The sequence below is a fragment of the Scyliorhinus torazame genome, chromosome 1, assembly GCF_047496885.1.
Source record: "Scyliorhinus torazame isolate Kashiwa2021f chromosome 1, sScyTor2.1, whole genome shotgun sequence".
Taxonomy (NCBI): Eukaryota; Metazoa; Chordata; class Chondrichthyes; order Carcharhiniformes; family Scyliorhinidae; genus Scyliorhinus; species Scyliorhinus torazame.
In genome coordinates, this window is record NC_092707.1 from 409,827,553 (window position 1) to 409,844,859 (window position 17,307).

The window sequence follows — 17,307 nt, forward strand, 5'->3', positions numbered from 1 at the left end:
CGCTTCCAGAGGATATCGGGGGCCACTGATAAAAACTTGCTGACTATCTCAAAAACATGGGCAAGTTAGCGAGCCTAAATCCCATCATGCCTTGTGGCCACCGCTATGTCCTAAAAAACAGGTTTAATGGTTAATAATGATTATCCTGTTCACTTCCTACAACTAATCTCAATTCTTAAGAAACTAGTTTGTGCAAAACTACTCTCCTGGCATCCTAGCTATTCCGTTTTAAGAGGTCTCACCGCTGGGCCCCCCTCTTTCAATCCCCCCTTTTGGCCCTTGGCTCGCCCCAGAATAGGCAATGAAATAGACATACTGAATTTGTTGGATTCAGGCCGAGGTGTGGACTGCTGAACAAGTAAGAGCTGTAACAGTTCCTTTGTATCGAGGGGGCGACTGTCTTTCTGCCATTCCCTAATGCGGCGTCTGAGGCGACAGAGCGTAATAAAAAAGACGAGCAATATAAACAGCTGCGGAATGTCAATAATGTGCGATATAATGCGTATCCATGGATGGATATTGCTATTTAGTCCCCAATTCCATACTCCAGAGAAAACGTGCTGTGATTTAAACAGTTCCTCATCCTTCTCAGCGTGAGTCTTAATGAGCTACTGCTCCGTGTTCCAGAATTGGTCAGTCTGCGTTGCCGCCTTCTTCAGTCCTTCCCAGTCGGCCCGAAAGTGCGGACTGCGTGGACGTCCCTTCTGGACGTATCGATGAATCTGTCGGTTATCGTCAGTTCGCTCGAGGTCATCTGCTTTCATGATGGACTCATTCCTGTCTGGAGTCAGTTCATGATGGCCATTGGTAATAGACTCAGATAAATTGGTTAGAACAACATTATGCCCCGGCAAATCACACACAATGCCTCGCTTGGTATAGTTGTTATACCACGTAACTCATTAATTGCTGTCTGATATGGCTGCAACTCTTTAAGTGCCTTCCACACAAGCTGATTGACTTGCTGGCTAAGGTCTGTAGCCGTTTCGGCAACTTGGTATATGTCCTTAACTGCAGATCTCATTGGTCCTTTCATAACCTCAACCTCTTCACTTATCTCTGCCATGTCAGGGCATTGACAGTCGAAACTCCTGCCCCATATCCTCCAACCGTCAGTTCCACTGTGTCTCTCTGTTGTCGCTTACGTGTTTCCAATCCACTCCCCTCCAAAATCTCCCACTCCAGGGCTACAAATAATCCCTGACCATAGCATTAAGCTGGTAAATGTAAGCTGGCGAGATTAATCATAACTTTTACATGTTCATATCCTGGTACTATCGTCACTGATTCGTCAGTGAGGGTCAGAACTAACCCGTGACCCACAGTGTGGCCAGTGATATGCTCAGCACATTCGGGCCTGGGGGTCATCCTTGGACTTGTGGTTGTGACCGAGCCGGAGCTCGCCGGTGTTACAGTGGTGGTGGTCGGTTTCTGCCTGGTCCCCACCCTGATCTGGTGGGGTCCTTGCTTCCTACAATAACCCACCCGATTCTCGGGCTCCTGTGCTGACTGGCTGCCTACCTCACTTCCCTGATACAAAACTGTTAATCTATCACATATCATCTCATGATTTTCATTCCGGTGAGGTGCGTGGCAGGGATCCAGACAGTGAATCTCCAGGCGGTTCCCTATAACTTTATATTTCACAATCGGGCGATTCGGGCCATCGAGGGCATTTAACGTTTTCTGATGGGTCATTTTAAAAACCAATGTCAACCTGCCTGGGGGCAAAGGTCCTGCATCCCAGCGTTCCGTATCACCGGGAATTCCCATGATCCTGGGTTCCCAACTGAGAAAGGGCCAAGATATTTCGGAATTGCAATAATTTGTATAAGCTGCCTCCAGGGACGTATAGAATCCCGTTTGTGCAGACATCCTGGGCGAAATTCTCCACCAACGGCGCGATGTCCGCCGACTGGCGCCAAAAACGGCGCCAATCAGACGGGCATCGCGCCGGCCCAAAGGTGCGGAATGCTCCACATCTTTGGCGGCCTAGCCCCAACATTGAGGGGCTAGGCCGACGCCGGAGGGATTTCCGCCCCGCCAGTTGGCGGAAATGGCGTTTGTTGCCCCGCCAGCTGGCGCGGAAATGCGGCGAATGCGCGGGAGCGTCAGCTAGCGCCGACAGTTTCCCGCGCATGCGCAGTGGGGAGAGTCTCTTCCACCTCCGCCATGGTGGAGGCCGTGGCGGAGGCGGAAGGGAAAGAGTGCCCCCACGGCACAGGCCCGCCCGCGGATCGGTGGGCCCCGATCGCGGGCCAGGCCACTGTAGGGGCACCCCCCGGGGTCAGATCGCCACGCGCCCCCCCCCCCCCCAGGACCCGGGAGACCGCCGCCCACGCCACCTGGTCCCGCCGGTAAATACCAGGTTTGATTTACGCCGGCGAGACAGGCAGTTTCTGGGCGGGACTTCGGCCCATCCGGGCCGGAGAATTGAGCGGGGGGTCACGCCAACCGGCGCGGCCCGATTCCCGCCCCCGCCCAATCTCCGGTACCGGAGACTTCGGCGGGGGCGGGATTCACGGCGGCCAACGGCCATTCTCCGACCCGGCGGGGGGTCGGAGAATGACGCCCCTTGAGTCCCATCATAATATAAACCTATACCACTCCTTCCCTTGCGTCTCTCACAAGATTTACAGCAGCCCGACACACCCTCGGGACATTAGTATACATGCGATCATTGTTTTTGTGTCAGTGATGTCCGGCTCCTTCCGTGTCCATGGTGAGGAGGTCGATGTCGATGGTCGTAACCAGAGATGAAGTGGGGCCCTAAAGTGTGCTAGCAATAGAATCCTGTGGGGACAAACAAATGCCTTCCGGCGCTCAATTAGTATTCTATCATTCGCATAATTTCCCCTCCTCCCTGGAATACATCCTCTCCGTGCCTTTGTCCCATATCCTGAGACACTCTGGTGGCCCAGCTACAAACCCAGATAATTCCTGTAACAAGTGCAGCAGCTGCCAATGCCATGGCGACCGCCTGCTCCTTGGATCCGCTGACCCACCGGAGGGTTCTCTCAGTCTTTGTGACTATGGGACTACTCATGAGGGGATGGTTTCACTGTGTCCAGTGCCGCCACCGCGGACTGGGTTTCTCGTCTATTAAGGCACATGTTTGTCCAGCAATGATTACTGCATCGGGTCCCTCCCATCGAACCCCGAGTCCCTTTTTACCTGTCATGAGTTTGACCATGACCCTATCCCCTGGTGTTGGTAGTTTTGGGGTAACCGTTCCAGTCAGTTTGGTCCAATCTCTCTGCTGTTGCTGTGCAATTACCTGACCCTTAAGGACAGGCAGGCGGTTTACCAGATCTTTCATACATCGCAGTACAGTTTCTTTGTTTATCTCGAGTTCCGCCCCTCCAGTTATCAGCTCCTCCGGGAGGCGCATTGCTCTTCCTGTCATTAGCTGAAAAGGGGCTAGACATGTTCCCCGGGCGGGGGCGGCTCTTTGTCGCAACAATATTGCCGGCAGGGCCCGTACCCAATTATCCCCTTCCTGCAATATAGCTTTGGCCAGGCAGTTTTTAAGGTTTATCCGCTCCACCATTCCCGAGCTCTGAGGATGGGATGGGATGAGGAATCTTTGCTGGATTCCCAAAACTTTACAGTCCTCTTTCATGGCTTTTCCCATGAAATGGGCCCCTGGGTCAGAATCCAGTTTGAGGGGCAGCCCCCCACCCACCTTGGTATTATTCCATTAGCCAATATCAAAGCCACGGTACTAGCGGTGGTGTCCTTACACGGGAATGCTTCCAGCCACCGGGTGGATTGATCTACGATCACCAAACAGTATGTTCTACCCTGTACCTGAGGCTAAGGCCCAGTAAAATCTAGTTGCAACTTTTCCCATGGTCCCTTGGGCCGGGGCTGACTTCCCATTTTTATCCTGCAGGGACGGCCTGCTTCCACCAGGGTGCACTGTGTTCATCGCTGGCAGAATTTGGTCACATCCCTGGCCATTCCCTTCCACCACCAACATTCCTTTAATAGTTTGATCATATTGTCTCTCCCTCTGTGCGCCTGTCCATGGTATATGTCTAACAGGGATTGTTGCACGGCCTCAGGGGCTATTACCTTTCCCTCTCTCCTCCATATTCCATCATGGTCTGTCCGTCCCCGGTTATTTCGCCACCCTTTTCCTCCTCTGGTGCTTGTTCTCGCACCTGCGTTCCATCAAATCGGCATTGTCTGTGGCCTTCACGGCTGCTATTCCTGGAGTCTGCATTTCCACCCGTTCCTGCTCTAACAGGTCTTCCGCTGCCTGATCAGCCCAACTATTACCTTACTGTGCGTAATTCTCAATTCTCCGATGGGCTTTGACCTTAATCACGGCTGCTTCTAAGGGCTGTCGGGCGGCCAGGATCAAGGCCTTGATTAAATACTCATGCAGTATGTGTCCTCCACTGGAGGTCACAATCCCTCGCCTACTCCAAGCTGTCACATAATGATGAACTACACCAAAAGTGTACATAATGTCAGTGTACACATTGATTCGCTTTCCTTTGCCCCTTCCAGGGCCTTCGTTAAAGCTATTAATTCAGCAGTTTGTGCTGAGTGGTTCCCGAGGATCTGTTCTGCCGCAATCAACTCACCTTCACTATCCACTCCAGCCCATGACGCACGGGGCTCTCCACCTATATACTTTGTCATGTGAGAGTACCTTTAAGAAATGGGTGTTTATAAATGGGTGTGTATATAAATATCTGTAGTGAGAGTACCTTTAAGAAATGTGTGTTTACTACTGCAGTGATGTCAGAGAGTGGGTGGAGCTGGGCTGCCTGTCAGCTTTTTACTTTCGTTTTAGGCTGTTGCTGCAGGGTGTGATTTAGTTTCGTTTTCGGTGTTGGAGCTGAAGCCAGAGCAGGTGTACTGTTGATCTCTCTGCCATCAAAAGACTATCTCTTGATCATTTGGTGAATTCAGAATTATAAATATTCTCAGTCGTGAATGTAAACCTGATGTGCTTCTGTTAAAAGGTGTTTCTTTTGTCTTCTGGATTTTTTTTGGGAAGATATTAAGGATTACTTAATGTTGTATTATTTGGGGGTTGTATTTGAATTGATGGTTGCTAAGGTGTTCACTGTATGTTTCAAAAAGGTTAACTTGAATTCATAGAATAAACATTGTTTTGCTTTAAAAAATACTTTTCCATTTCTGCTGTACCACTCCTGCAGAGTGAGCCGTGTGCTCCCCATACCACAATCTATTAAAAGTTGTGGGTCAGGTGAACTCCATGATACACTTTGGGGTTCTCTAAACCCTGGCCCATAACAACTTCCTTGCTCCATCCACATATAATCCGCTCACTCCCTCTCCCGCTAGTGGCTCTTCTGCCAAGCCTCCACAAGTGTCCTCCTCTACTCCCACAAGGCAATCATGCTTCATTCCTTGTATCGTTAAGCCTATTGCAGGATATTCCCTCATATCTTTACAGTTTTCCACATGTTTGTCCCCACGTAAGAGATTAGCTTCCCACTTTGAGCGTCTACGATCTGAGACACCCTTCAGTCTTCCAGTCTCTAAGAGTTGAACACGAGTATGAGGGCACAAAAACAGCTTCTTTCCCGCTGTTACCAGACTCCTAAACAACCCTCTTATGGACTGGCCTGATTAACACTACACCCGTGTATGCTTCACCCGATGCCGGCGTTATCTAGTTACATTGTGTTGCCCTGTTATGTATTTTATTTTATCCCTTTTCTTTTCATGAACTTAATGATGTTGAGCTGCTCGCAGAAAAATATTTTTCGCTGTACCTCGGTACACGTGACAATAAACAATCCAATCCAATCCAATCCGATATGGGGGATTATTTTACCCATCAGTGTGATGGGTTCTGATGCATTTATTGCCCATGAAGCGCAGGCCGAGGCCCGCACACATCAGTGCATGCCTGTGGTTACCGCATCCATTTGGGCAGAGTAATGTCCCACTGGTCCTAACCTATCCCCATGCCTCTGGGCTACTACAGCGGCCTGCATTCCACTATCCTCCTGGCAGAAGATGTGGAATGGCTTACTGAGGTCCAGGAACCCCAGGGCGGGCGTCTTCACCATCGCTTATCTAAGATTGGAAAAAGCCTGCACCTCCTCCTCCCCCCACTCTATCTTGTCTTTGTTAGCCCTTCCCCCCTTTGCTAAATCCTGTAGGGGTTTCGAAATGGCTGCGTATCCCTCCACAAAGTTCCTGCAACAGTTAAATAATCCCAGCACTTGTCTGACCCCTTTCACTGTGCGGGGTCTCTGCATGCAGAGCGTGGCTTTCTTCCTGTCTTCCTGGATTTCTTTCTTTCCCTGAGCTATAATATGTCCGAAGTATATCACTTGACTCTGTCCGAGCTGTGCCTTATTTGGATTCAGTTGAAGTCCAGTGTCCGGGACCGCCTCCGCCACCTGGTGGAGACCACAGGCAGTGCGATACTGAACTGTCTGAGGCTGTTCAAATATCATCTCCATATTGTAAAACGGTGGTCCCGACACAGTGTAGGGGGTTGATTATCTGGGCCATGTTCTTGTGAAATATCACTGGGCTATTGTGGTACCCATGTGGTAAGTAGGTCCAGGAGTACTGCCCGTTCCCCATGTAAAGTTGATTCTCCATGTATCAACTTCCCAAATATTGAGTGGAAACTCTTTAGATCAAATAGTTTGGATGGGGTGGTGTTTGTGCAGTGTGTCCAGGAAGCTTTTCTAACACAGTATGTAGATTGTCCGAACAGAGGGGAGGCCATATTGGATTTGGTACTTGGTAATGAACCAGGGCAAGTTATAGATTTTTTAGTGAGGGAGAATTTTGGAGTTAGTGACCACAATTCTGTGACTTTCACTTTAGTAATGGAGAAGAATAGGTGCGTGCAACAGGGCAAACTTTACAATTGAGGGAAGGGTACATACGATGTTGTCAGGCAAGAACTGAAGTGCATAAGTTGGGAACATTGGCTGTCAGGGAAGGACACAAGTGAAATGTGGAACTTGTTCAAGGAACAGAAACTACGTGTCCTTGATATGTATGTCCCTGTCAGGCAGGGAAGAATTGGTCGAGTGAAGGAACCATGGTTGACAAGAGAGGTTGAATGTCTTGTTGAGAGGAAGAAGGATACTTATGTAAGGCTGAGGAAACAAGGTTCTGACAGGGCGCTGGAGGATACAAGATAGCCAGAAGGAAACTGAAGAAAGGAATTAGGAGAGCTAAGAGAGGGCATGAACAATCTTTGTTGGGTAGGATCAAAGAAAACCCCAAGGCCTTTCACACATATATGAGAAATATGAGTGACTAGAGCAAGGGTAGGTCCGATACAAGGATAGTAGCGGGAGATTGTGTATTGAGTCTGAAGAGATAGGAGTGGTCTTGAACGAGTACTTTTCTTCAGTATTTACAAAAGAGAGGGGCCATATTATTCGAGAGGACAGTGTGAAACAGACTGGTAAGCTCGAGGAGATACTTGTTAGGAAGGAAGATGTGTTGGGCATTTTGAAAAACTTGAGGATAGACAAGTCCCCCGGGACTGATGGGATATATCCAAGGATTCTATGGGAAGCAAGAGATGAAATTGCAGAGCCGTTGGCAATGATCTTTTCGTCCTCACTGTCAACAGGGGTGGTACCAGGGGATTGGAGCATGGTGAATGTCGTGCGCCTGGTCAAAAAAGGGAATAGGGATAACGCTGGGAATTACAGGCCAGTTAGTCTTACTTCGGTGGTAGGCAAAGTAATGGAAAGGGTACTGAAGGATAGGATTTCTGAGCATCTGGAAAGACACTGCTTGATTAGGGATAGTCAGCACGGATTTGTGAGGGGTAGGTCTTGCCTCACAAGTCTTATTGAATTCTTTGAGGAGGTGACCAAGCACATGGATCAAGGTAAAGCAGTGGATGCAGTGTACATGGATTTTAGTAAGGCATTTAATAAGGTTCCCCATGGTAGGCTTCTGCAGAAAGTAAGGAGGCAGAGGATAGTGGGGAAGTTGGCCAGTTGGATAATGAACTGGCTAACCGATAGAAGTCAGAGAGTGGTGGTGGATTCAGCCTGGAGCCCAGTTACCAGTGGCATACCATAGGGATCAGTTCTGGGTCCTCTGCTGTTTGTGATTTTCATTAATGACTTGGATGAGGGAGTTGAAGGGTGGGTCAGTAAATTTGCAGACGATACGAAGATTGATGGAGTTGTGGACAGTGAGGGCTGTTGTCGGCTGCAAAGGGACACAGATAGGATGCAGAGCTGGGCTGAGAAGTGGCAGATGGAGTTTAATCCTGAAAAGTGTGAGGTTGTCCATTTTGGAAGGACAAATATGAATGCGGAATACAGGGTTAACAGTAGGGTTCTTGGCAATGTGGAGGAGCAGAGAGATCTTGGGGTCAATGTTCATAGATCTTTGAAAGTTGCCACTCAAGTAGATAGAGCTGTGCAGAAGGCCTATGGTGTGCACGCGTTCATTAGCAGAGTGATTGAATTTAAGAGCTGTGAGGTGATGATGCAGCTGTACAAAACTTTGGTAAGACCACATTTGGAGTACTGTGTGCAGTTCTGGTTGCCTCATTTTAGGAAGGATGTGGAAGCTTTGGAAAAGGTGCAAATGAGATTTACCAGGATGTTGCCTGGAATGGAGAGTAGGTCTTACGAGGAAAGGTTGAGGGTGCTAGGCCTTTTCTCATTAGAACGGAGAAGAATGAGGGGCGACTTGATAGAGGTTTATAAGATGATCATGGGAATAGATAGAGTAGAGAGTCAGAGACTTTTTCCTCAGGTGGAACAAACCATGACAAGAGGACATAAATTTAAGGTGAATGGTGGAAAATATAGGGTGGATGTCAGATGTAGGTTCTTTACCCAGAGAATAGTGGGGGCATGGAATGCACTGCCTGTGGAAGTAGTTGAGTCGGAAACATTAGGGATTTTCAAGAAGCTATTGGATAGGTACATGGATTACGGTAGAATGATGGGGTGTAGATTGATTTCTTCTTAACCTAGTAAAAAAGTTCGGCACAACATCGTGGGCCGAAGGGCCTGTTCTGTGCTGTATTTTCTATGTTCTATGTTCAATGTTAAATGCAAACTTGTACTGATGCTCTTCAGCTACGGGGATAGAATACAGGAGTTGGGACGTCTTATTGAAGTTGTACAAGACATTAGTGAGGCCACACATGGAATACTGTGTTCAGTTCTGATCACCCTATTATAGGAAGGATATTGTTAAACTAGAAAAAGTGCAGAAGAGATTTACGAGGATACTACCAGGACTTGATGGTCTGAGTTATAAGGAGAGGCTGGGACTTTTTTCCCTGGAGCGTAGGAGGATTAGGGGTGCTCTTATAGAAGTCTATAAAATAATGAGGAGCATCGATAAGGTAGATAGTCAACATCTTTTTCCAAAGGTAGAGGAGTCTCAAACTAGAGGGCATAGGTTTAGGGTGAGAGGGGAGAGATACAAAAGAGACCAGAGGGGAAATTTCTTCACACGGAGGGTGGTGAGGATCTGGAACGAGCTGCCGGAGGCAGTGGCAGAGGCGGATATAATTTTTTCCTTTAAAAAACAGTTGGATGGTTTCTGAGCCCTCCTCAGATAATGGAATTATGGTCACTGGTCCCAAAGTGATCCCTCACTATCACTTCCGTCATCTGCCCTTCCTTATTCCCCAAGAGGAGGTCAAGTTTTGCCCCCTCTCTGATTGGGCCATCCACATATTGAAAGAGGAATTCTTCCTGAATACACTCGACAAATTTCTCTCCATCCAAACCCCTCGTGCTATGGCTGCCCCAGTTAATGTTGGGAAAGTTAAAGTCCCCAACTATTCCCACCCTGTTATTCCGGCAGCTATCTGTAATCTCTTTACATATTGCCCCCTCAATATCCTGCTGATTATTTGGGGGCCTATAGTACAGTCCTATCAAAGTGATCTCACCCTTCTTATTTTTCAGTTCTACCCATATAGACTCAGTGGGCGAACCCTCGGATATATCCTCTCTCTGTACTGCCGTGATACTGACCCTAATCAAAAACACAATTCCCCCTCCTCTCCTATCTCCTGTTCTATCTTTCCTACAGCATCTGTGCCCCAGAACATTGAGCTGCCAGTCCTGCCCCTCCTTTAGCCATGTTTCAGTAACAGCTATAATATCCCAGTCCCATGTACCTATCTATGCCCTGAGTCCATCTGCCTTGCCCGTTAGGCCTCTTGCATTGAAATAAATGGAGTTCAATCTGTTTATCTGCCTTCCACTTTTCTCCTGACTGACTTTTGTTTCAATCCTCGCTTTATTACCCTCTGACCTCCTGCATCGGTTCCCATCCCCCTGCCACATTAGTTTAAACCCTTCCCAACAGCACAAGCAAAAAAACCCCCCAGGACTTCGGTTCCAGTCTGCCCAGTTATAGACCGTCCAATTTATAATTGTCCCATCTCTCCCAGAACCCCCCCAGGACCGGTTCCAATGTCCCAAAAATCTGAATCCCTCCCTCCTGCACTATCTCTCAAGCCACACATTCACCCTGCCTATCCTGTCATTCCTACTCTGACTAGCACATGGCACTGGTAGCAATCCCGAGATTACAACCTTTGAGGTCCTACTTTTTAGTTTATTTCTTAACTCCCTAAATTCAGCATGTAGGACCTTATCCCATTTTCTACCTATATCATTGGTGCCTATATGCACCACGACAACTGGCTGTTCACCCTCCTCCTTTGGAATGTCCTGCAGCCGCTCTGAGACATCCAGGAAACTTTCACCCGGGAGGCAACATACCTTCCTGGAGTCTCGTTTGCGTCTGCAGAAACTACCACCTTACCATTGAGTCCCCTGTCACTATAGCCCTGCCATTCTTCTTCCTGCGGCCCTGCGCAGCAGAGCCAGCCACGGTGCCATGACCCTGGCTACTTCTGCCTTCCCCTGGTGAGCCATCTCCCCCAACAGTATCCAAATCGGTACACCGGTTTTGGAGGGAGAGGACCGCAGGAGACCCCTGCACTGCCTTCCTGCTCTTTCTCTGTCAGATGGTCACAGATTTCCTATCTCCCTCAGTACTCTTAGCTACGGTCTGACCAACTCGCTAAACGTGCTATCCACGACGTCCTCAGCATCGCGGATGTTCCAAAGTGAGTCCATCCGCAGCTCCAGAGCTGTCAAGGGGTCTAACAGGAGCTGAAGCTGGACATGCTTCCTGCACGTGAAGGAGCCAAGGTCAGTGGACGTGACCCTGAGCTCCCACATCGCACACGAGGAGCATGACACGGGTCTGAGATCTCCTGCCATGTCTTATATCTTAGGTTCATTTATACAACGACAATTCCAAAAATCAAAAGAAATAATAATAGACAAATGAAAAGAAAAGAAAAACTACTGACCAATGACCACTACTTGCCAGATAGATTAAAATTTAGCAGGTCCCCTCTTGGCCAATCTAATCACAGCCCTTCTGTGACCTCACTCTTCAGTTTCTCCCAGTCTGAACCTCAGATTCACCGTCTACCCGCTGACCTTCCCAAGATGCCGTTGCTCCAACCACTCGTCTCCGCTCCGCTCCAGAAAAGCCCGAAGAAAGAAAACAAAATGAAAGGGGAAAAGCGCCTCCTCCCACTCTGAACTGAGTTACCGCCCTGCTCCAAATGACCAAGTTCCAATCCTCACTCGGGCTCTCTCACTCACTCAGGCTGTCTCAACTTCACCGTGCGCTAAGCTTACTGAGTGTGCGCTTTATACCTCTCTTTTATATAGAACCCAGCTAAACTGAGATGACTCACACAGGTTCAGCTTCAAACAGAAGAATCCGATTTACACCGTGGCCTCTAAATCAGGCTTCAGGTGATTGACAGATAACTGCCACTCAGCAATTAGGGTGGGGACAGCTTCAGCCAATCAGACACAAACTTTTAACTGAGAAACAGGACAATTAAATTGAACTCTTACTCCGAGCTATTCAGTTTTAAGGGGTCTCATCTCAGGACAGCCCTTCACTCTCTTCATCGCTGAACTGTTCTACCCCAGGCACCATCCTGGTGAACCTCCTCTGCACCCCCTCCAGTGCAATCACATCCTTCCTATAATGTGGTGACCAGAACTGCACACAGTGCTCCAGCTGTGGCCTCACCAAAGTTCGAGAAAACTCCAACATGACCTCGCTCCTTTTGTAATCTATGTCATGATTGATAAAGGCAAGTGTCCCGTATTCCTTTTTCACCCCCTGATTAACCTGTCCTTCTGCACGCAGAGATCTATGGACAAACACGCCAAGGTCTCTTTGTTCCTCAGGACTTCCCAGTGTGGGGTCATTCATTGAATATTTCCTTGTCAAATTACTCATTCCAAAGTGTAACTCCTCACACTTTCCAGGGTTAAATTCCATCTGCCACTTTTCTGCCCATTTGACCATCCCGTCTACATCTTCCTGTACCCCAAGACCCTCAGCCTCAAAGTTAACCCCCCGGGCAATCTTTGTGTCATCCGCAAACTTACTGATCCGAACCCCACATAGTCATCTCAGTCATTTATATAAATGACGAATAATAGGAGACCCAGCACAGATCCCTGTGGTACCCCACTGGACACTGACTTCCAGTCACTAACGCAGCCGTCTGTCATCACCCTCTGTCTCCCACAACTCAGCCAGATTTCAATCCACTGCATCAAGTTCCCCTGAAAGTTGCTGAAACGCATGAAAACGACATCAACGTCACCCTCTGTCACTCTTCCTCTTTAACGTCATTGCCTCCTGCGAAAAAGGATATTAAACAAGCTTCTGTCGGCTGGGACACTTTGTGTTTCAATGTATTTACTGGACCTGCAATAAACGGTGTGGATAAAGAGGATTGTTATTCTGTTGAGATGATCAGTAAAACTCTTTTTGCTGTGACTCTGTCACTCTGTGTTTCTGGGGGTAAGTACAAGTTTTAGTTTGGTTTGGAGAAGTTTAACTTGTTCTAAAAGAACTCTCCCTGGTTTGTGCTGCGGTGTCTCTGCACCTGTAACTTGTGTGAATTCTAGAGTTAGAACATTCAAACTGGACATGAGAGTTTCAGCAGAATTTATCACCACATTGAGAATGTTCAGTGCACCTGACACAGAGTTACACAGACTGGGAACACGGGTCAGAAAACTCGGTTTTCCCATTCCTCTCTGTTACTCATTTAATGTGACAATGGGTTTGAGGGACAGTGTGGACATTAAGTGGGTGTGTTTGGAGTGGATTGAATTAATCTGTACATTGAGTGGATGTGTTTGGGGTGGATTTGAATGGCTACCGACAGATTTTTTAAAAGCTGTGTTTTTAACGTTGTGATTCAGAGCTGAGTTCTACCAATTGAGACAAGCAGACACACAAAACAATTTTCTTTCATCAATAACATTTAATTTGTCAAAATATAACTCTTCCATTACTCGACAAGCAATGAATCAGTTTGAAGTTCTGGCTCTGTTGTGACACCAAACCCTGTAGCTATTGAATTTCAGTAACTTTCCCCAGAGATTAATGTGTTAAATGACAGTTCAGGTGCTGTGTGAGGGTTTTAATTGACGGACAAATAATGGTCAGGAGATCGAGAGTGTGTCCTGTTCATTTTAAAATTGTTGTTTGGGATGTTTAACATTGGACTGAATCACCCAATCGGTCAGCTCAATGTCGCTGTCTCAATGCAGCAACACATCTGAACGATGACACAATGCTTTTCTCTCTCTCATTTCCCAGAATGGCAGCTTTAATTGAGAGCTCAACTTCCTGAAAAGGCAGCTAAAACCACCGCTTTCTGACTGAGGGATACAAGTGCCCCAAACTGAGCCAGGCTGACACATGAGCTTCACTGCTGCTGTAGAATGTCGGCCTGTGCTCTCACCGTGGGCGGGATTCTCTGCAGCCGGAACGGCAAAATCATGTTTGGCGATTGGGCGGAGAATGGGCTCCGACGCTGAAATCGGGGCCGGCGCCGGTTTGACACCGGTCAGCCAAGCTCCGCCCCCTCCGGACTGCCGTCATCGTGACGCGCGCCACGTGCAGTCGCACTGCCATTGGCGCCTCATCGGCCGGCCCACACACGGTGCTCCCCGCCTGATGGGAAGCTTCCCGATGGCGCGGGACACGTGTGGCCCCACAAATAGTGAACCTGGCGTGCCGGCTGCAGACTGTGTTCAGCACCGCCAAACCCGGCCGGGACACGTGTCGCTGGATGGGGGGCTTCTGCATGGCCTGGGGCGACTGGTGGTGGATGGCCAGGCGGTGGCCAGGGGGTGGACTGTGGGGTCGCGGATGGCCGGTAGGGTCCGCACACCGGCGGCGCCATGTTGTACGGCGCGACCACTGAAGGTTGTCTGCCGTGTGCATGTTTGGCCCAGGAAGCGGCCATTCTCCATTCGTTTTCGGCATTGGAGGCGGCGCCGGCGCTCGCCCCTCACCGGTACCGGAATCGGCGAGGGGTTTGCTCCGATTCTTTTGATGTGAACCTCCGGCGGATTCTCTGTTTGAGCCGGCGTTTAGCCGCAGGACAATCCAGCCCCATCTCTGTTTCACAGACAGAATACAGTGAGGAACATCCTCATCATCTCCCAAGCTGCCGATCAAAGGGACAGGCTCTCTGCCGGGAATGGGATTGGTTAATCTTCCAGAGTTCAGTCCTGCCTTCTCAGAACAAGAAGTGCAAACCGGGCCAGAAAGGGGAAGCACCATTTTCTGCATCAAAGTGGAGCCTCACTGTCCTTGTGATATTGTGATGATCCAAGGGTGATTGCAGAGTGTGGGCCCTCCACAGTGTCCTGTAGAGATGGGGGTGGGAAAAATATATCTTCATTCACTGACAGAGGAACACACAATAAACACAGGCTGAGTCCTCAATAACAGGAGCCAAACTCAAATCAACAGCTTTTAATTTCTATAATGCTTACAGTTTTAAAAATATCAAGTTATTTCCCAAAACTGTCAAATATTGGGAGTCTTTTCTGCCTGATTTAACAAGGTCCATTTTGTATGAGAAAAGCACATGAGGGATTTGACATAGAACATACAGTGCAGAAGGAGGCCATTCAGCCCATCGAGTCTGCACCGACCCACTTAAGCCCTCGCTTCCACCCTATCCCCAGAACCCAATAACCCCTCCTAACCTTTTTGGTCACTAAGGGCAATTTATCATGGCCAGTCAACCTAACCTGCACATCTTTGGACTGTGGGAGGAAACCGGAGCACCCGGAGGAAACCCACACAGACACGGGGAGAACGTGCACAGACAGTGACCCACCGGGGAATCGAACCTGGGACCCTGGAGCTGTGATGCCACAGTGCTATCCACTTGTGCTACCGTGCTGCCCTGTGTCAGTGATGGGGCAGATATATGGTCAGAGGATCACCTGCGAGACAAAGGTGATGAATCTGAAACAAGAACAGAGAATTCCGGAAATATTCAGCAGGTCTGGCAGCATCAATTAGGAGAGAAAGCCCCGGAAACATTGAGTCCTTTTAGCATTATTCCCATTTATCTGTTAGACACGTTCCGAATGAAAGGCAAGGGAATATCGAATGAATGGTGTCTGGTAAACTTGAATCTGTTCCTCAGAGAAATAATGGACAGGCTGAATGAGGATTGGAATTGCTTTGTTTGTCGTCATGACCAGCAGGTGGAGTTCCCCAAAAGTTATTGATCGGGGTGAGACCCCTCGATTCATCACCATCCGGCTGTGATACCCGCTAATTGTCACAAACCCGGGTGAGGGGGGAAGGCTGGTTCCATGTCTTCATCCAACCCACCCTCTGCTGGGAACAACAAAGGTTTAATCTAACAAGGTTCCCTTCCCGTCAGCACCTTTTCCAGACCCAATAGATCTGTTTAAAAGGAGCCAATTCAACCAGCTTTTCTTGAGTTAAGGTTGAGTAAGTTAATTAACCAGAAAAGAATCTCAGTTGAAATGGTGGAACACATGTATCTTCATTCATATCGATTAGAAACAGTTCAAAATAAAAAGTTATAGGGAAGTCATTGAGTTATGAGGTGTAGGTTTTGCAGGGTTTGTGGTCAGCTTCCAGCTTCTGTTGCTCAGCGTCGCACACAGATCGACCGACAATCAGACCGAGAGAGAGAAAATGACAGAATGGCCAACACACAGGCTTTTATCACTCAGATGTGTACTTCAAGGGTCTGCTGTGTACTTGTCTGTCTCGGCTATTGTCAGCAGGGACCTTGAGAAGAGAGAGTCATTATGTCCCTTTGCCTTCCAGAGAAAGTAATCAGTCTGAGAAAGTTTTTTACAAGAACCTTGAGTTGTGTGGGAGCCCAGGAAGACATCCCATTGTTCTGTCGAGACCTCGTGCAGCCATTCTGATCGTGGATAATGGGCTGTTCATCAGCCTCTTCCATGTCTCGTGTCCATTAAAAAAAATATACAACTCAAGTCCTCTTAAAGTCCAATATTTCCATGTATAACCCCAAGTTTTCTCTCTATCATTGTAACAGTGTGATAATACAATCTTTCACCTTTTTTTGCAATGGTTGACTACTTTTTTTGCTAGGTTTTTTTGCCTCAAAATAATGGAAATTTCTTGCAACTGTGTAATAATTCTTTAAATGATCGTCATTGCCAATCTACTGTCAGACTTTTTGATGTATTTTTCTAGTCCAGCACTGCCAATTCCCCCCTCATACCTCCATAGTTTATTTGTTTAGATTGAAGACCTGAGCTTCAGATCGAACAACATCACTTTCAAACTTAATATAAAATTATGGTCACTCTTCCCGAATGGTTAATTTACAACAACATTATTAATTAGTCTGTTCACATTGCATAGAATCATAGAATTTACAGTGCAGAAGGACACCATTCAGCCCATCGAGTCTGCACCGCCCCTTTGAAAGAGCACCCAACCTAAGTCGACACACCCACCCTATCCCCGTAACCCAGTAACCCCGCCCAACCTTTTTATTGGACACTAAGGGCAATATAGCATGGCCAATCCACCTAACCTGCACATCTTTGGACTGTGAAAGGAAACCAGAGCACCCGGAGGAAACCCACTCAGACACGGGGAGGACGTGCAGACTCCGCACAGACAGTGCTAACCACTGTGCTATCGTGCTGCTCATAATGCAAGATCTAAAAAAAACTGTACCCTAGATGGTCCCTCAAAATAATGTATAGAAGACGTTCTTGCAATACATTCCAGGAATAATCTTCCACAGCGACTCCAATGTGAATGAGGGTTTCTCAGTCTACATGTAGATTGAATTCACCCATGATTACTTTATTAACCTTGTCACAGGCACATCTAATTTCCTGACTTATATCATGCACAACGCAGAGAGTGGGGTAAAGGGGTATTTTTCAGGATGGCAGCCGGTGA

General features: G+C 48.0%; 1 protein-coding gene across 1 annotated transcript in view; it reads left to right on the plus strand.

Moving 5' to 3' along the window:
* Window positions 1–716: 716 nt before the first annotated feature.
* Window positions 717–17,307, plus strand: part of LOC140422770 (uncharacterized) — a 99,544-nt gene continuing 82,953 nt past the window's right edge. Inside the window, exons 1-2 of the mRNA XM_072507716.1 lie at window positions 717–807; window positions 12,637–12,870. Coding sequence (XP_072363817.1) covers window positions 717–807; window positions 12,637–12,870 — 325 coding nt within the window. The remainder of the gene's footprint in view (window positions 808–12,636; window positions 12,871–17,307) is intronic.